General features: G+C 44.6%; 2 protein-coding genes across 7 annotated transcripts in view; one reads left to right on the top strand and one right to left on the bottom strand.

Annotated features, from left to right (window-relative positions):
• tab2 (TGF-beta activated kinase 1 (MAP3K7) binding protein 2) overlaps window positions 1-13637 on the top strand; it is a 39499-nt gene extending 25862 nt beyond the window's left edge. For 2 of the 6 annotated variants that reach the window (XM_034150321.1, XM_034150320.1), the window contains 7 exons: window positions 1796-1986; window positions 2069-2131; window positions 2252-3929; window positions 7378-7538; window positions 8373-8466; window positions 8850-8945; window positions 11592-13637. In XM_034150321.1, coding sequence (XP_034006212.1) covers window positions 1885-1986; window positions 2069-2131; window positions 2252-3929; window positions 7378-7538; window positions 8373-8466; window positions 8850-8945; window positions 11592-11731 — 2334 coding nt within the window. In that variant the 5' untranslated portion in view covers window positions 1796-1884 and the 3' untranslated portion in view covers window positions 11732-13637. The remainder of the gene's footprint in view (window positions 1-1795; window positions 1987-2068; window positions 2132-2251; window positions 3930-7377; window positions 7539-8372; window positions 8467-8849; window positions 8946-11591) is intronic. The other 4 variants (XM_034150322.1, XM_034150324.1, XM_034150323.1 and 1 more) reach the window with 4 other exon arrangements.
• A 2548-nt stretch (window positions 13638-16185) lies between these two features.
• LOC117498308 (endoribonuclease ZC3H12A-like) overlaps window positions 16186-19699 on the bottom strand; it is a 10497-nt gene continuing 6983 nt past the window's right edge. Inside the window, 4 exon segments of the mRNA XM_034150319.1 lie at window positions 16186-16805; window positions 16807-17129; window positions 17875-17981; window positions 19047-19281. Coding sequence (XP_034006210.1) covers window positions 16344-16805; window positions 16807-17129; window positions 17875-17981; window positions 19047-19281 — 1127 coding nt within the window. The 3' untranslated portion in view covers window positions 16186-16343.

Below are 19699 nucleotides of genomic sequence, written 5' to 3'. Positions count from 1 at the left end.
ATGTCACAATGTTTTGAATGGCATATCTGAACCTCCCACAGGAAGATGTTTCCAAAGAGTGCGGTTAAAAGAAAAGTGTGGGATAACACTGCACTTAAACCTTCAAGTTGTCTTGACTTTTCCACGTCATGTATGTCTGTATTTCTAGCCCCTTTTAGTATAGCAGGCTAAATGTTTATGAAGTGAGCTTCATACCAGTGAGTGTGTACCAGATGGAATCCCTGATCTAATGAGTGAATGACACAAAACTGCAAGGCATGCCAAGCTTTGCCCGTCGTAAGGAAGTTGCACAGTGGCTACTAGTAAAATAGTGTGGTTGCCTTGGCCAGATACCAGGTTAGCATATATCTCATGCATAGCATGTGGATCCGTTAGCCAACGTGCCAGTTTATTAGGTGCATGTGATTTACATTTCTATAGACATCTGTTAAATAATGTCTTCTCAGCTATCTTAAATAACCTTTCCAACAGCATTTTGGTGACTATATAACACTCTCCAATAATTGTCCATTTATTTTTTTGGGATGATTATGAGACTGATATTATTTACTGTTTCTGGTCTAAATAGATTGGTCAGTGTAACACTAAACCCAGGTTGGGGTTAGAACCAGTGGTAACTAGGGCTGCATGATTTGGGGAAATAATCTAATTGCGATTTTTCTGACAGCAATTGCAATTCAATTTGCGATATTTGTTTTTAAGCGACCCAACGGAGGTTTATTGTAAAATGCGGCCATATCTCCGGCTAGGAAGGTCCTATCAACGTGCTCCCGTCTCTAGCACCCCCGCAGCCAGAGCTACGAGTGAAAGAACTAAACTTACATGAAACTTCCGTTGGGTTGCTTTAAAGTCAAGCTTCAGTTTAAGACTCACCCTGTAATAGATGTAAAACATGTGATGGAGCATTACTAACCTGACTAAGGTGGTTTGTTTCACCAAACCATCTAGGAACGCTCCATTGGAAGCCATTTGGAAAAGTATTTCAAAAATACTTGGCAGGTGACTGGATCAATCTGTCTATCACCTTCTATCATGGGCCACTTTTGATTGGTTAACAATGACTGGTACATGTGGAGCACAGCACTTCTGATCGGTGTGGATGACTGACACACAAGAAGAACAAACAATTAAAAACAAAACAAAATCGCAGGCTTTGCGATTTGATAATTGCATCATTTCAAATCGTGATTTCGATTTAAAATCGATGAATCGTTCAGCCCTAGTGTTAACTAGTTGACCCCACACTGGACTCTTTGTCTGAAACGTTCAGAAGTCGAGCACAGTGTAAAGCCCTGCAGCTCTGTTTCCGTGCTGCAGTGCAGAGCTTATCATTTCTCCAGATCCGACTTCTGTGGCTCCCCTTGTGTCCTTAAAAAGTGAATATGGATGTTAAGATCAGTAAGAAATGCTGGTTTTCTCAGTAGTCAGTCAGAGGCAGTTTCCTCCTGCTGCTCCTTTTTTAGGAGCTCTGAGAGGAGGAGGGCTTCTGAAATATATGCCATCTATTCTTATCTAGCATTAATGTAACATGTTTTGAAATCACCCAGGCATAATTCATTTGACAACTCAAATGTCCGATTGATGTATTGTAGAGCGAAGTTGCAATAAACCACATTGACCCCGTCCCTGTCACTTTTTGATGAAATAATAACAAAACAAAGATGTCCTCAGATCGCATGACTCTGTGAAGACTTTTTTTTCCTGAGTATGTATATAGAAATATTTGATTGTTGGTGTGTTTTTTGTTTATGGAGAAAAGTTCATCAAATGTTTATCTTTTCTTGTCACAATTTAGAAGATGTTCAAGATGAAGGCACCTTGCTGCCACGCCTGACGCCCCAGTGCGCTTAACAGAACAAGCAGTCCTGACCTGGCAACATACGAATGGCCCAGGGAAGCCACCAGATTGATATTCAGGTTTTGCATGACCTGCGCCAGAAGTTCCCTGAAGTCCCAGAGGGTGTTGTCTCCCAGTGTGTTCTGCAGGTGGGCAAGTTCACCCATCTGACTCCAGTAAAGATGATTCCTAGAAAGTAAAACCAGACTGATGATCTTTCGCTCATTGTAGATACTTATTGGTGCCAGCAGATTTGGTCCATTCGTGACAAGCAGCAAGTTAAACCATTTCATTGTAAATAGACATTTTTCAACAATATCCCGCTCTGTACAAATCTTTATCACACTTCTTTGTTGATTAAAAACGGGTGTGAATGACACTGATATAAGCTCATTCTCTCTCTTTTTCCTTCAGAACAACAACAACCTGGACGCCTGCTGTGAATACTTGTCCCAGGTCAGTCCGGGCTACCTGTACAGTGAAGAAGGAAACCTCAGCTTCTCCGACGACCCCGGCTTCATTAGGCTTCGTAATCATATGACCCAGTTGAACCTGGGCCTGCAGTCTCAGAATGTGCATTTGGCCCCGGTTCGGGACAGCCTGAGAATGAACGGCAGTCGGACTCTGGCCCACAGCCTGAGTGACGGGCCCCTTCAGACAGGACAGGCCCCCAACAGTGACTTCTTTCAGCAGGAGCCACAGTCAGCCCCAGTGCAGGTGCCCTCCAGCATCAATGTGTTTGGTGTGATGGAGCCAACCCGTAAACCGCAGCCCCCCCAACACCTAGGACTCTACCCTCTGGGTGTCAAAGGAACAACTATGGGTGTCCAGCAGACCCCACGCTTCAACCCCATCACCGTGACGCTAGCCCCCCATATTCAGACAGGACGCAACACCCCCACTTCTCTGCACATACACGGCGGGCCCCCGTCGGGCCTCAACAGTCCACAGGGTAACTCCATCTATATCCGGCCCTATGTGAGCCAGTCTGCTGCGAGCCGGCAGAACCAGCCGCAGGGGGGCCGGGCCCAGTACAGCCCCACCTCCCAGCCCCAGCAGCAGATCTACCAGATCTCACACCCCTCCTCCCTGTCGGGCACCTGGTCTGGCCCTCAGCACGCCTTGTCCTCGCATACCTCACAGCACCAGACCTCTCATGTCTACATGCCAATCAGCTCCCCCACAAACCCCCAGGCCCCCTGCATTCTTCCCACTGCAAGCCAGGCCTCTTCCTCTGGTGTCTCCTCGTGCTCTTCCTCCTCCTCCTCCGTCATGCCCACCTCCCTGTCGACCATCAGTCAGTACAACATCCAGAACATCTCCACCGGCCCCAGAAAGAATCAGATAGAGATCAAACTAGAATCCCCTCAGAGAAACAACTCCACGACCACGACAGCCGTGCTGCGGACGAGCAGCGGGGCCCGCTCCTCCTCCGCCTCTTCCTCCTGCCCTTCCTCTTCATCCACTTCAACTGGGGTGGCTACGGTCCCCAGCACCCCTCTGTCCATCGGAGGCCCCGGTCTGAGCCGCAGCCAGCCCACTGTTTACATCTCTGCCAGCCCTCCTGCTGCGGCCCCAGCGGCCTGTGAGGAGGCGGCCCTGGCCCCTGCCGGCGCTCGATCCCAGCCCAAGTTTTACATTTCTGCCAATGCCTCCAGCGACGATAGTGGTGGTGGTAGGAACCCTCCCACAGTCTACATCTCAGCCAACCCTCCCATGCAGGGACCCTCAGGGGCCAGGAACATGGGGGGCCAAGTGAGCATGGGCCCTGCCTACATCCACCACCATCCACCTAAGTCCCGTGCCTCTTTAGGAGGGGGAGGCACAGCTTCCTCCCCACGTGTTGTGGTAACTCAGCCCAACACCAAGTACACTTTTAAAATCACAGTGTCCCCCAATAAGCCCCCGGCTGTGTCCCCTGGAGTCGTGTCCCCAACTTTTGAGCCCAACAACCTCCTCAGCCTCCCCGCTGACCACCACTTTGTTGAGCCCGACCCCCTCCACCTCTCCGACCCGCTGTCGCCTCACAGGGAGAGGCCGAGCGAGCCGCGCCGACTCAGCATGGGCTCTGACGACGCTGCGTACACACAAGGTGAGCACTTGAATGCAACAAACACATGGACCAGCTCTCATGCACACCAGTCTGCAGATAACATCTTTAAATACAAAGTAATCGACACAGCTTGGACCAAACACACAAAATGTGCAAGAATGGTCCACCTACAATGGTGTTGGTGGATAAGGCAAACTGCTTTGTGTGTGGTGTCGCTGTGCCGCTGTCATGTCTGTTCCTTGATCTCTGCGTCACCGACCAATTTGATATTCTTGTGACAGAAAAAAATCTAAAATAAAAAAACTTTATTGTAATTGTATTGAAAAATCAAGAAGCAACGTTACTACGCTATAATCGATAATCGAGCGAGCGGCGAGCTACTGTAAAGCTGCCCAGTTCGCGATCGACGTGTTGGAGACCCCTGACCTACATCATCTGATGTCTCAGAGCTGTTTGCTTCACTTTTATTGGTTGTTTAACAAATGTCAAGTGGCGAAAGAGTGCACATTGATAAAGGAGAAGATACCAGTTCCTAGAGCCATTTTAACTGAGTGATAGTAAGCAGGGTTTTGTATTGCCAGCAGTGGGTCAGTAATGCTCTTTCAGTGTAGACAGTGCTCTGCATGTCTGTCAGATAAAGCAGAGGTGAGTGTGTCAGTGACGGCAGTGTGAGTGTCTGCTCTGACAACCCCCGAGACTGTTGAATTCTGTAGTGTGAGTCAAACGTGTCCGACCCCTTTTTTGGGCTTTTGACTGTATTACGTGTGAGTCACTGGCTGTGGATCCTACACTGCAGTGACTACCACCAAGAGGGGCTTCACAGCAGGGGGGCATGCTGCCACTGCTGCTGACCCTAATCAGACCCCTGTTTTCATCCTTTCTCTGCTCAGGCTTGGAAAAGTGAACTGAAAAGACGCGCCTGTCACCACATAACTGTTAAACAAACATGATTGTATAACCGTAAGCGGAAGGAAGCAGATTTATTGGAATGACCTGGTTCTGGCAAGTGAAGGCGCGTTTGAAAAGCAACCATAGACCAGTCAGTTAGGTCTTTTAGGACGAATCAAATAAAACCAGATGCAGACATTAAGACACTGCTGGACACTGTAAATTGTTTTATTTGATGTATTGGTCAATTAACTCTGGGAGGCTGTGGCTCAGTGGAATGATGCGCTGATCTTTGGATCAGAGGAGAGCAAGTGGCGGGTACAGAAACATGGAGAAGGTACCGAACTCTTACATGGACATTTGACATCTCTTCCAGACGGCGGAGTCGATAGAGTTATTTGTAACCAATGCGAAGTTTAATGTTCTTATCTCTGGACTTGGGGAACTTGTTTTTCTTTGAAAAACTAGATAACACGTTAAAGCCCTGGCAGTGGCAAATAGCTTGGGTTTTATATTTTATTTGATTACATTCATTCATGTTGAAGTTGAGATTTACAATAAATATTTGAACTGCTACTGTGTTAATGGAATACTGCTGTTAAAAAGCACCTTATTTGTTATTGCACTATTCATATAGCAGTACTTTTCAAATAAAAGTGTGCAATACACTACTTGATTCTACTACTGAATTCCTTATGGATTTTTGCACACAAGAATGCGTTTAATTGCGATTTAAAAAAAAATTGTAATTGTTGACCAGCAATAGTTATAACATAAATGCAGCTTGGTGCGTAGTTTAGGATGAGAAATAGACAGCAGGCGAGAGGCCCGTCTGATCAGGGTCCTGTCCTTCACTTAGCTGCACAGCTTACTTTCAATGACAAACATTTCTAAGATTGGCCTAAACAGTATCGTACTCAAATCAATGAAATCCAAATGGTATTAATATAACCAAATATCACCAATTAGACATTTGCCTCAGTCACCCTCTGTCTCTATCACAACATAGACAATCTAGATCACAAAATAATAATCTGAGCATAAACAAAATATGGATCCAGGAGGATGGCAATGAGCCAACAATACAAAAATACTAATAAAGAGAATCACAACTATAAAAATAAGACTTATAAGAATAGTAATAATGCAAACTCTAACAATATGACTGATGGTCTTAGTAGTGGGTGTAAAGCAGCATCCAATACTAATGCTGTGGTGTCATGTGCATCATGTTGCGTTTACATGTCCAGTACCAGGACATTTCGACAAAGATCAAGTGTCCATCTCCCCATGATTTGTAAAGAGGCATGTGTTTGTGTGTAGCAGAGAGAGAGTTGTTGATCATTGAGTGTGTAGGAGGTGTTGGGGCCTGTCAACAGAAGCAGGAACTCTGATGAATGATGTGAAACATGCTGTAGAGACTTGAGCAGAACATGTGCACGTTGGAGGTTCTGTATGAAACGTTGCTGCAGAATGTGCCTGCAGCAGTCTGATCTCTGGCTGTTACCACAATAGGTGAAGACACGCAGATTGATGTCTCCTACACCAAGCTGCTTTATGCTCCAAACTGGTTTGACTAGTGTGTGTAGAACACCCTGTGGTGGATCTGAAAGTGTTAGTGCCAATATACACAACCTATTTCATTGATGACATTGTTTTTCAGCAGTTTCTAATGTTGGGGTGTCTATAACATTCCTTACATTTCTTTGCCTAGATTAAATCCAACTTGATTCTCATTTCACAGATTACACACAAGTACTGGGACAATGAAATGCATCTAACCATAAGTGCAAGAGAAGCAGTAAACTGCAGTGAAATGTCTAGTTAAAAGTATATACCAGGGTTCTTACGGTCATTAAAAACCTGGAAAAGTCATGGAAATTCAAAATGCTAATTCCAGGCCCTGGAAAAGTTATGGAAAACAATATTCTTCCCAAAGTTTTGGAAAAGTCATGGAAATGTAACTAAAGTTGCATCAAATATCATTTATATTTTATCTAATCGCCGAAATAGTAATACTCTAATGATAATAAATACTGTATCGTATAGTAATGAAACGTAAAATGGCATTTAACTGTCGAGGTGTTTTGCTGGTGAGAGATTTGAGTTGCTTTAGCCTGTAGAAGCTAGTAAGCCTATTGGATTTGTTTTAGATAGGCACAACATGTTTCATATGCAGACCTGATTTTCCTGTTCCATGTTCAAATAAACCATTTTCAGTGGTACCGCTGAGAAAGAGTCATTTTTTTGGTCATGGAAAATGAGGTAAAGGTCATGGAGAAGTCATGGAAAAGTCATTGAAAATCATTGGTGAAAAAGTGTATGAACCCTGATATACATATGACGGTATGAACAGTATTAATAAGTATAAATATAAAACACTATAGACAATGTTGCGATTTTATAAATGATATGAATAACGTTAAGAAAATATAACCAGATTGGACAGTTTTATAAATAAAAATGTGTAGATGTGACTAAATGTTCCTCATTGAATTAAACATCATGCTAAATGATGTTGACATCTTTGAGTGGTTGTTCACTGGTAAATGGTTGCTGCAGTACCGACTGTGTGTTTGCATGTGTGTGTGTTCTCCAGCGCTGTTGGTCCATCAGAAGGCACGAATGGAGAGGCTGTGGCACGAGCTGGAGCTGAAGAAGAAGAAACTGGAGAAGCTAAAAGAGGAGGTGAACGAGATGGAGAGCGACCTGACCAGGAGACGGCTGGAGAGATCCAGCTCCGCCTCCACAATCCCTTCTGTAAGCAAGAAACACCTTATCTCTCGTCAGCGCCATTACCACCTTTTTGCTCTAATTGATGGACAGAATGAATCTTAACCAATACACTCACGGATGCCCCGATGGCCAATTCAAATGTTTCATTTTTCATTTGCAGCTCAATTTTAAAAACAAGCTCCAAATGATTGTTATTAGCAGTTTTTTGTGATGTTCTTCATAACTGCTGATTATTAGTGACAGATAAAGCCTCAAGAGAAGAAACCAGATCTGGACCACATTACATGTTCTGGCTTCCTGCACATGGATGCTCCTGTGAACATCACGGGGCCAATTTATCATTCTGATATACTTCCATATTTTCAGACTGACAAAGCGTACAGTTTATTAGATTCACTTCACAGTTGTTCCTTCAGCTGAAACAGGGACAGTTCAACAGAAGAAAGAAGTCTGAGGTGGCCATGTCTCACACTGAGGGCTGAGAGTTTGTAGAGAGCTCTCGTGATCCGGGCTTTCTGCTGAGTCAGCTGACTCACTTGAAACTTTAACAGTTTGCATCCACAGAGGGAAAGTGGCTGCTGTAGCTGAGCTGAGTCGTTCCTTTGTTCAGAGTTAATAATAATAATAATACATGGTATTTATATAGCGCTTCTACTGGTGCTCAAAGACGCTTTACAAGCCAGTAGAGAAAATATCAACAAATAAAATAAAGTGATAAGCCAGGTGGAATAGGGGCTAGAGGTTAAAAGATTAGCAGTTGAAGGCAAGAGTGAAAAGGTGAGTTTTGAGGGCTTGAGTTGTCTCCCGCCTGCGTGTGATGGCTGACCTGCTGACCCCCCCCATCTCTCCCCGTTTCAGATTGAGGAAATGAAGCAGTTGAGATGCAAAAACAGGTCCCTGCAGATCGACATTGACTGCCTCACCAAAGAAATTGATCTCCTTCAAACAAGAGGTGAGTCTCTCTCTGATGTGTCCTTATCACTGGTTGTAAACTAGCATTCAGAGTAATAAAGTGAAGCGTAGGTAGGGAGGTCAGACCGGGTCCAGCTGTGCAGCTGCTCACATCCTCTCTGCACACACACTCTGCCGCTAACTACCAGCTCTTCCTCAATTGCATCCTGTTGCTGGTTGGTAAGGGATTTATGGCCCCCTGGCAGTACTCCACTGCTGATAGAAACTGACCCCACAGGCCTCATGAATGAATAGTACTCACTGAGTTCCCTGTTGTGGGACGGCCCAGTGACATGTTGAATAAAAAAACATGGAGCTCAACACAGTTGGCTGACTTCATAGCTCAATGAAAAATGCCAATGCACTGTTTCCATCTGTTGACAGGACCACACTTTAATCCCAGTGCAATCCATAATTTTTATGACAACATTGGATTCCTCGGTCCTGTCCCACCCAAACCCAAAGGTACTTTATCTCTTGGTAAGTTGAGAAAAAGCTGCATGTCATGTACTGTATGGAAATGTGTGTGTTTAGGTCAGGGGTCTGCAACCTTTTTGACCAAAAGAGCCATTTTGCACCCTTTTCCACCAATTTCTTTTGTCTGGAGCCGCAAAACATATTTGATAGCTTGTAAAGTTGTATATATTGTTACATCATAGACAAAAACTACAGTTTTTTTGCATTTATTATTTATTACATTATAGAAAACTATTTACCTCTAATAATAAAAGAACTCTTATAAAGAGAATAAAAAATGCAAAGGCCTACTTTAAAATAAATCAACACAGCACTTGGGGAGTCCTCTGCACATTTGAAGAAATGAATATAATTCAAATGGGCCCACTTTGAAATAAATAAAACATATAGCTGCACCCTAAAAAGAGTTAACTGATTGAATTATGATGAAGATCGTCAGCTGTCTTCCTCTTCCGTGTTTCTCCTCCAATACGTAAAGGCTGCAGCACCTTTGATAACTTCTCTCCACATATCAAACATACCGGTAAGCCAGCATCGGTTGCTGTGAAAGCAGATAACTCTAACCACGCAGAATGAAACCCTCTGTGTTCCTCAGATACTTTTTGTTTCTTTGATGTATCCATAGTTCGCTCATCGAGCCGGGGGTCAGGTTATTCGCCTGCAAGAAAAGGCGCTGGTGCCAGTGGTACGGGACCGTAGCAGGATGTGACGCATCTTTTAGTTGACCTAATTAAAAGCGTTTTTTTAAATGTTGTATGTGTCACAGTATCACCTCAAAATACAAGATACGAAACATTTTCAACCGTGCAAATAGTCCTACAAATATTTTTATTTTATTTCCTTCTTATTTTTGTCTAAACTCAAGGGAGCCAGAGTAGAGGGCTTAAAGAGCTGCGGGTTGCCGACCCCTGGTTTAGGTCCATCCATGCATGAGGTGGTCTTCTTGTAATATCCCCCATTCATTGATTCATTCATTGCATGCTGCCTATCATACTGTACCTGCTGACTGACATGCAGAGATGGGGGCGTTACTAAAAAAAAGTAATATATTACATATTACTTTAAAAAAAAAAGTAATATATTACACTACTTCGTTACTCTCTACATAAAGTAACTCGTTACTTTACTCGTGACTTTACTCTCAGGGCCGGCCCGCCCCTCCCTACAGGCAGATCACGCAGACTGCTAAAGTTTCAAATGTTCTCTTTAGTTCATTTTCCATTGTCGCATAAGACTGATCCAGATAGCTCTGACCATGGCTGTCCTCTGTCTCCTGCTATCTGTATTTTGCGCAGTATATCTCTGAACGATGCGATGGTGATTCCACTGTGCAAATGGGCAACATTACCTCTACTATGAAGGATGCTACAAGCCTGTCCATCTCTGCTTTGGTTACCGGTCCTCCAAATTCTTGCGGCGGCGACTCACAACATCCTCACTCTGGGTTCGGGGGTCCGGTCCTTAGCTATTAGCTTCACCTTAGCATGTGTTCTTTGCAGGTGTTTGTTGAGGTTTGACGTGGTGTTTGCAGCAGTGTATAACAGCTTCTGGCCTGGACACAGTTTGCACCTCACCGTCACATTCCTGTCTATTCTTCGGACGAACTCAAAATAATGGGCATACCTCCACCCCTCGAAAGTTATCGCTGACTCAGCCATGTTTATGCAGCACTGCACGTGGAGATGTGGACGCGCAAGTCGCGCAGATTACGTACATATAAACCTGCGGCGGAAACCCCTCTTGTCTGTCAGTGTGATTATGACTGATTTTATAAAAGTAACGAAGTAACGCGTGTCGGGGCAATGTTAGTAACTGTAGTGTGATTACTGAATTATAAAAGTAACGCGTTACACTACTCCGTTACCGACAAAAGTAATATTATTACAGTAACGCGTTACTTTGTAACGCGTTACACCCAACTCTGCTGACATGTGTAAACAAATCATCTCTTCTGCTCCAAAATGAGTTCCCACCCCTCCCTCTGCCTGCCTCTCGTTCATTGAGCCCCCTGTCTGCTCCTTCCTCTCTGTCAGACCTTTCATTTCTCCTCCTCCCTTCATTTTGAACACTTTACTTGGTCTTTGATGACCTCTTGCTTTTCACCTCATTTAAGGAATTGATCAAACCATGCTTTGTAGTATTATAAGATTCTAAAAGAATCTAACTAGCTCAGAGGTGTTTGAGTTTGGAAATGATTGAGTTAAATACTTTTAGAGCCATGACAAGGTAACACTCACCAGTATTTCACAATAGAGAGGCAAAGACTAAAGATGGAAAAATAAACTTATTTCTATTTCAGAAATATCCAAAAAGCCCTTCTGTCTATCATCTCACTGCCGCCCTGCTGTATTCCATTTGGAACGCCACAAGTTGTGTTAATTAGCATGAATGAGCATTATAGATGGTCATTCATTCATGTTCATTAACGCAACTTATGTTAATTGTACAAATTGGCCAACATATGCAGGTTAGCATCCGGCAGTTTCTATGTGCTGGGTACCCTACTATACATTTCTACCATAACACTTTGGGGTACTGGTTCACTATGCTGGCAACTAGACTATTATCACAGCTTCAAATGTCAATGATCTGGATGTCCATGTTTGGGTCGGTTGGTGGACAGCGTCTGACTTGTCCTCCTCTTCACAGACGTGGGCACCAAGGCAGTGAAGCCCCTGGCAGAGCAGGAGGAGGACGAGGGGACGCAGTGGAGCTGCACCGCCTGCACCTTCCTCAACCACCCCGCCCTCAACCGCTGTGAACAGTGCGAGTTCCCGCGGCACTTCTGAGCCTACAAGGCCCCCTCCTCTGCCATCCTGTCTGCACCATAACACCAGAGAGAAGGTCTTTGTTCTTCTTCGGTTTCTTCATCGTATGAACTGGTACGGGGCTCGCTCATCATGCGTCCTGTTCCCCTTTTTTGCAATGCTCCCACTGAAGGCCTGACAGGATGGTGTTCACAGAGGAGGACCAGACCTCAGCTGAGAGACTCAGAGGGGGGGGGGCGGGGGAAACTTTATCCTGGGATACCTCGCTGCTCCCACTTACAGTATTACAAGTGTGGCCCAGCAGTGTGACCACACACACACACACACACACACACACACACACACACACACACACACACACACACACACACACACACCCACCCACCCATACCCCCCCACACACACACCCCCCCACACACACACACCACACATAGGTACCTATGTGCCTTTTGTTGATTACATTGGGTTCTTCTTGCTCTGTGGTGGCCTGTTCAGCCACTGCTCTCCATCTGAAGGGAATCCTGACGGACTGATCGAGGACTTTAAAGTGTGTTTGCTGTCTGTAGAGGATGTCAAAGGGGGGTGTTGCTAACTGCCACTCTCATGTGCCTCTTGTCCTCCCTCTTCTGTGCCTTGGGTCACGAGTTAATCAAAAGAAAGAAAGTTGCATGCTTGTGTACAGTACATGGAGGCAGAAACTCCCCTTGAGCTTTTAACTGTACATACTTTTAGAATGTGCCTTGAAAGCCTCCCTCCTCACACTATGACTTATATTTCCTGTAAGTATAGCTTTATAGACTTTATTAATGTTTTTGTCTTGTTTCGTTTCCCTCTTCCAAACAAATAAGCACCATGCTCCCTTTCTAAGTGTTTGACTTGATTTCTGTGAGAGTTGAAGCCTTGCAGAAGGAGAGGAACAGAGTAAGACCCCTGCAGTCATCATGAAGCCTTGCAGAAGGAGAGGAACAGAGTAAGACCCCTGCAGTCATCATGAAGCCTTGCAGAAGGAGAGGAACAGAGTAAGACCCCTGCAGTCATCATGAAGCTGCGTCTGCTCAGCGCTCGTGTGACGCCCAGCTTCCTGTGTACCACCGCACAGCAGCAAAGAAGAAGGCTATGGAGGGCTTCTTTTTCTTTTTTTCAGGACGCCAAATATTTCAGGACTGTCGGGGGAGGGGAGGGGTCAAAAAGCAAAATGAAACACTGCCATCTTATCTGACAACTGGAATGTAGGTTTGATGTTTTGGGGACAGCTTCACCTCAGTGCAAAGAGACACTCATCCTCCAGTCCCATCAGGAAGTGACTGCAGCTCTGAAACAGCTGATTTGGTTCATAGTGGCATGTTGCTCTGCAGCTGATGGAGTCCTGTGAGGTTACGAAGATCAAAGTATTCCTATGATGTAAAAAATACTCATATACAGCAGGTCACAACACAACTGTCCAGTTTGTATACTCTTATTTTTATTTGGCTCATTTCATCCTCCTAAGCTTTTATTGATGAGGGTGTCTCTAAAGTTTACTTATTGTCATTAACTTACCTTAACTGTGGAGTAGTTACTTAGTTTTGTTTTTTCCACACTTGTGAAATGTTGCCTTGCATCAGTGCCTTTTGAACTATTGAATTTGTATTGATCATCTATTCTGTCACATCCGAGTGCCATTTATCAAAGCAAAATGTTAGTTGTTGAAACCCATTTAAAAGTAGATGAATTCTTGTCTCTTAAGCACTTACGCCATACTTTTCTTCAAAGAAACCAGTTTCCATCTTCATCTGCACCTTGGTGTGAAGAGGCAGTTTATTCATGTTTTATTAAATTGACAAAAAGTTATTTGGATATCTAAAGTGTTTTTTTGATTTTAGCTGGGAAAACTGTCTTTGTAACAGATAAGTTATTTGTAAAAAATAATTAAAAAAATCTATTCTGAGTTGTTTTGGTGTGTGTTTGTGATACAGATGTTGCTTTTATCCAGTAGATGGCGGCATGGGTTCCAGGAGCTGCTGGAATCAAACGGGCTTCCTCTCAGCGTCAGCCTCAGCTTGTGAATGCTGGGTCACCCCACTCTTTATTTCTTTTGACTTTATTTGTATTGAGTTGTTTGTACATTCAACAAAAAACATTTCACATGTTTATTTGTGGCTTCTTTTAGCTTAGAACAAAGGTAAAAACAATTTCTCTCACTCTTAAGTTGTCTTAAGTCATTTTTTCCATTATATAGACCTCTTATAATATCCATCCACTGCACTTTAATAATGGCTCCTTACACCAGTTTGTTGTTATTTATTTCTTGCGTATTAATAACAGCATCTTAGATATGTATATCATTATCAATCACACAATCATTTATTTTTCCAAGCTTCAAAATGGTGCATTTCTTGGGTATTGAAAACCCCAGTATGTTCTGCCATAAATCCCAAAACAAACTAAACGGCAAACAACCTGCATAACAGCACTGTCCCTTCACTAGCGTTTACATCACTGACTCATCAGGCGCCTGAGTGTGTTTCTGCTGAGCTAATGTCCTCAACGTGTTACCATTCAAATAAAACTGCTTTGCTCTCTTTCCGAGAGATATAGCTATAAATGCTGAATGATTTTAGGTTACGAAATATTAAAATGTTTTTAGTGTCAATGTGACATTATCACCGTTACAAAATATTGTCCACTAGGTAAGAAGGAAAAAAAAGCCGTTATTGTTTTGGGCCACGATCAACCATTTCCTTTCACTTCCTTTTTTACATTTCTATTCCAACAGAGGTAACAAAGTTAGTCCAGGTTTATAAAGCCTGCAGGAAACAACCATAACAAATAACAGCTCTTTTTTTCAGAGGAAGGCTCCTAACGGAGTGAAATGACCCTGAAGTACCTGAACCAGACCACCAGACCGTTCTTTACAAAAGAAAAGGAGATCAATCTACTTTGAGATTGGGACATTCATGGGAATATACCATTGTCACCAAAGCAGGTCCTGTTAGTTCCGACACTGAGACCCTGCAGGTGGAGTCTGAGCTGCTCCTGTCAGACAGGAAGTCTGTGATCCACATGCAGCTGGGAGAGCTCGTCCTGTAGCAGAGACCGGGTCCTGGCCTAGGTCCTGCTGGGTCCCGGTGCTGCAGGAGGACCGGGGGGTCCATGGTGACTGCATTGGCTTCAGACCTGTTGGCCCTGAAGGCGAAATGCAAGGGGTCCAGGAGGGGGGTCGTCCTTAAAAGACCTCATAACCAGAGGTTATGGGGGGGGGTGCTGTAGTCAGTAAGACCTTTGATCCTTGGTTTCTTTGGGACAGGGTTGATGGTGGAGGATTTGCAGCAGGCTGCTTCAGTCTGACCTGGTCCAGTAGCAGCTGACCTTCAGAGCTTCTAATGCTTGCATACTTCAGAAAGTTGTTGTATTTATGTGAATATTATGGTATGACTGGGCTCTACCTGTGCTTCTGTCTTATCCTTTACATGGCCAGATACCTGGAGCTTTCATTTCATCTTAATCTGTCACACGGGTGGAGCTGCAGACTAGTGCAGCAGCAGCTCTATTCAATCTTATTTCACACATGTTCTTTATTTACGTATCTCACGCACCTACAAGGACTGGGTAATATGTGAACCAATGACAAATATTCAGCGTTCTTTTATTTCACAATATTCAAAAAGTACACATTAGTATAACAGAGTTCCTCATTTTGAGGCAACATAAGAAAACAACACATGCTGCTTTATTAAAATGTTTTTACTGCTACAATAAGTAACATGAATTGAGTGTGTGCATTGCACTTTTACACTAAAGAAAGAGCGTTCAGTCTGCTACATGTTCATGTTTTAATGCTTGAAATACAGGGTGAGTTGTGAATGTGTTCTAGCACAGAGACATGGTATGAAGTATATTAAAGGGGACCTATCATGCAAAATGCACTTTTTGATGTCTTTTCTACATCAACATGTGTCCCCGGTGCGTCAGGGAACTCACGCAGCATCAGAAAATAAAACCCTCTCTCTTTTCCTCCGTACCCAAATCTCTAAAAACTGAGGTACAACGGAGCTGATCCAGATTTGCGTCCGATATGACGTAATATCTGAAATGTGGACCCACGGCCCTATCAGAAAGTTGCTATCAGAAACAATGCCCGACTGTTTTGGACGTAATATGGTCGGTGTTTACATTAGCATCGCTAACACTCAGAGCTAACCTGTACTGGAGAGCATGTGTGTGAAGAAGCTGGAAATAAAAAGGAACTCACCTTGTGGTATAACCGGCAAGAGAGAAAGCCTTTGAGCTCCATACTGTTTCAGAAATAATCCTTGATAATCCATGATATGGTGTTTCATCACCGCAGTATTTAGTTTAGACAGTAGCTGCCGGGTCCCGCATGAGCTCAGCTTTTTTTTTTAAAGCTTTATTCCCCAAATCAGCACTTTTGAAACAGGAAGTGAAACAGAGGGATATGAGGCATGGCTAGAATGGGTGATCTGTTTGGTATTTTGAGCAAAACACTTCATAGACATGTTTTTTATATATTTGTATATATCTGAGACCTATGCTATTGCCTAAAAATAGCATGATAGGTGACCTTTAAGAGAAGAAGCCTTGTTCCCTTTCTCCAGGTTTCTCTGTGCCTGAGGGTTGTGAGACGGTTTGTAATCTAGAAGGAGACGTGGCTGCTCCTGTAGCTCTGGATGAGAGAGATCAGCTGGGTCACGTCTGAGATGTGAGGGTGGGTGCTCATGACCTGCTCCACCGCGCCCTGAGGGAACAGGGTGCTCAGCTGGCTGCGCAGGCCCCCCCTCTGCTCTGCGGCCGGGCTCCTGGCTCCGCCCTGCAGCCAGGCCCCCCTCTGTGGAGCGGGGCCCCGTCTGTACTGCTGCTCTGCACTGTGTACAGGAGGCTCCCTGTTATGTGGAAGCAGAGCTGGGCAGGAGCCCCATGCTGGGGGGTGGTGGTGGTGGGGGTACGATCTAGTCTGAGGATGAGCACAGCTGCACACAGGGCGCAGGCAGGGCACTGATGAGTGGTGATGGGGGTAGAAATCGCCGAAGGAGCCTGAGAGTGAGCAGTCGTCGTGGCTGTAGCTGGCCACTCCGCTGCTGTAGCTGTGGGGGGGGGCGCTCCACACTGTCCTGGATGTAGAGCCTGGACATGGAGCTATCCATGGAGCTGAAGGCCTCGTCCTCCTCAGGGCTGGGGCAGAGGCGGAGGCAAGGGCTGGGGGGGCTGCAGGGGCTGCTGGTGTCTCTGTGGAAGACCAAGAGCTCGCTGGGTGAAGCCCTGAGGGACAGGTCGTCTGTGCTGAGAGGGGGGTTGGGGGAGCTGTATCTGCAGTGTGTGTTCTTGGCTCGGTCCCTCAGCTCGTCGGCCACAGACAGCTGGGACTGGTGGGCCCGCTCCGGGTGATAGAACTTGCACTTGACTCCATAAGTACACTTCTTTCCTGAAAGAAGGAAAATAAGTTAGTTATGAGCTCCACAGCTGTAGACCTGAAGAACACTGCATGTGTGTGTGTGCTGGAAACACACACGCTTCACAGACACATGGAGTGTGACCCAGCTTCCTCTCAGCCAGCAGACACTGTCGGCAGGCTGTGGCTCTGGAGACCAGAATCAGTCTCCACTCCGAATTAAGAGCATTACAAAGTCCTGAACTCGCCTTGGATTTATGATCCAGTTGTCTACTTGAATCTTTGCTACATTTGCTGTCTGTCTTCTACTATTTAGTTTGCATTAAGCAAAATGTGCTGATTTTGGAAGGGTTCTGGTTTGTGTTTGTTGTCAGTGTAGATGCAGGTTAGCAGGCTGTTTGAACCAGTCCTGTCGTACACACCCTCTCTAAACTCCATTCTCGTGTCTCAAGTAGCAGTATTCATTTGTCCCATGAATAATAACCTGGATTGACACACACTTTTTTATCAGAAGATGTGTCCTTATCACTTTTGTGATCCTGACTTTTCATATGTTTTTGTTTAATATGAATGGTTTACTTTATGACCATCATCCCTCTTAAAAAACATGCCTCTCCATCATCCAGCATGCTGATGTTAGCATGGCTGCAGACAAATGAAGCCGTACAATCTTTGCAGCGAGCTGCCGCTGTTGTGCAGTTGTAATCCCCATGAGAGAAGGAGGGTGTAAGCTGAGCAGTGTTGGGTCTGTTGTTGTGAAGCTGAGGAGTGAACTGACCGTAAGGACAGGGCTGCAGTTTGTGGTCTGGGCTCCACGGCTTCTTCAACAGGAAGTCATCGATGCTGGGGCCGTTTCTCCCCAGCGGATCATCTGGAGGCATGAACCTGCAGCAGGGAATGCACCGTGTTATTTTCAATCTGCTCTCTCACTTTTATCTCTATTACAGCAAAGCGGTTTGAAGGCTGGAACCGGGGCCGATCGCAAATCTCTATACAGCGCGCCGGCTCTTGGCCCCGAAAACTGGTTCCTATTTTGAACCAACAATCTGCTGGGCTGGAACAAGAACCTCATTCTTAAGAGAGTAACAAAGGCTGAAGCGAGATTAACCTGAGAAGTAACAGTTCATGGCGAGAAGAAGAACGTTTTTACAAGCAGGGGAGCCAAGAACGCAAAGTGACTAGAACACAACCACACACATACATTATGTCCTGCGACATTAACCAGGCAGACGTGGGACATACTATTGATTTTTCACCATCATTTTAAAGACTACCTGTTGCTTTCATGACACATTTGAACAGAGGCACAAGCTTCTTTTTGTACTGACTTGCAGGTGTAATCAATACATAGGCTATACCAGTCTTCATATCAGATCACAAGGAAGATCACAGTGAAAATTAGGCAGATAAAATATGGCGCTAGAAAACTGCTTATGCCACAATGACAGCAACAAGAATTAGTTTAAAGCATTTATGGTGATTATTTATCATGCCTATAGGAATAGTCGGTTAATGTTCCGCGACCCAGGATTTGATATAAAATGTAATGCATTTTAACAGTCATTTAAGTGTCATTGAGTTTGTTTGCTCAAAAATGATCAGCTTCTGTAACACTGAACTTGGACCCCCCTGTGACCCCCCTCCAAAACATTTGTTATTATAATACAATATCTGATAGTGTAGCAGCAAAATCTGCGTTGTAACTTGGGTCAATGTTTTTTTTCAATAATATAATTAAGAAAACTGTAACTAAGTCTTTGACAACAATGATGTCACTAAAACAAACACCGATGATAGTATTTTAATGTTTTTGTGTGGGCAATGACTTTATACTGAATAAAAGATGTCGAAATCTTGAACGCGCAGTCTTTGTCACTTTTGTGGTTCTGTTGGAGGGGGGGGGGGGGGGGGGGGGGGCAGCAGCACCTGCCTGTATGTTGTCAGTCTTACTTGTCATTAGCGAAGGAGTACATGAGCAGCCTCTCCTCAATGAACTTCTTCCACTGCGGGCTCTCTGTCTGCAGGTCTCGGTAGTTGTCGTTGGACACGATGATGCCGTCGGAGTCGAAGGCCAGCTTCACGATGTAGCGGTCGTCGTAGCACACCACCCTCTTCCCGTTCACGCAGCGAGACGGCGTGAACACCAGGATCTTCCTCCGCTCCAGCTCATGGAGAATGTGTTGATCTACGACAAAAATAATGATATTGTTTAATCATCATTATAAGGCTTATTATTAGGTGAAAGCATGGCAATCACCTGGTCTGTAACAACAAAAACACATGTCCACTCTCGTGGCCTCAATGCTTTCACATGTTCAGTGCTGTTAGAGGAGCTTGGTTTATTATGTTTTTGAAGTTTTCAATCAAATTCAGTGGTTAATGATAATGAGTATGATTCAGCACAAAGTCACACTTAAGCACAGCTACATCTATTGCATGTGTATCGCTGCATGTCCACTTCAGGTGTAGTTTACCCTGTTCTTGAGCTGAGCTGCCTCAGGGAAGCTGAAATAAGGATCAAGGACGCTTGATCCTTATTTCAGCTTCCCTGTTGTGACAGTGAGCTTTGCACAGTGATCATAAATGGTTTGAAAAGGAACTTG

The sequence above is a fragment of the Trematomus bernacchii genome, unplaced genomic scaffold, assembly GCF_902827165.1.
Source record: "Trematomus bernacchii unplaced genomic scaffold, fTreBer1.1, whole genome shotgun sequence".
NCBI classification, from domain to species: Eukaryota; Metazoa; Chordata; class Actinopteri; order Perciformes; family Nototheniidae; genus Trematomus; species Trematomus bernacchii.
Note: the sequence above shows the minus strand (reverse complement) of the source record. Positions and strands in the feature narration are given on the sequence as shown.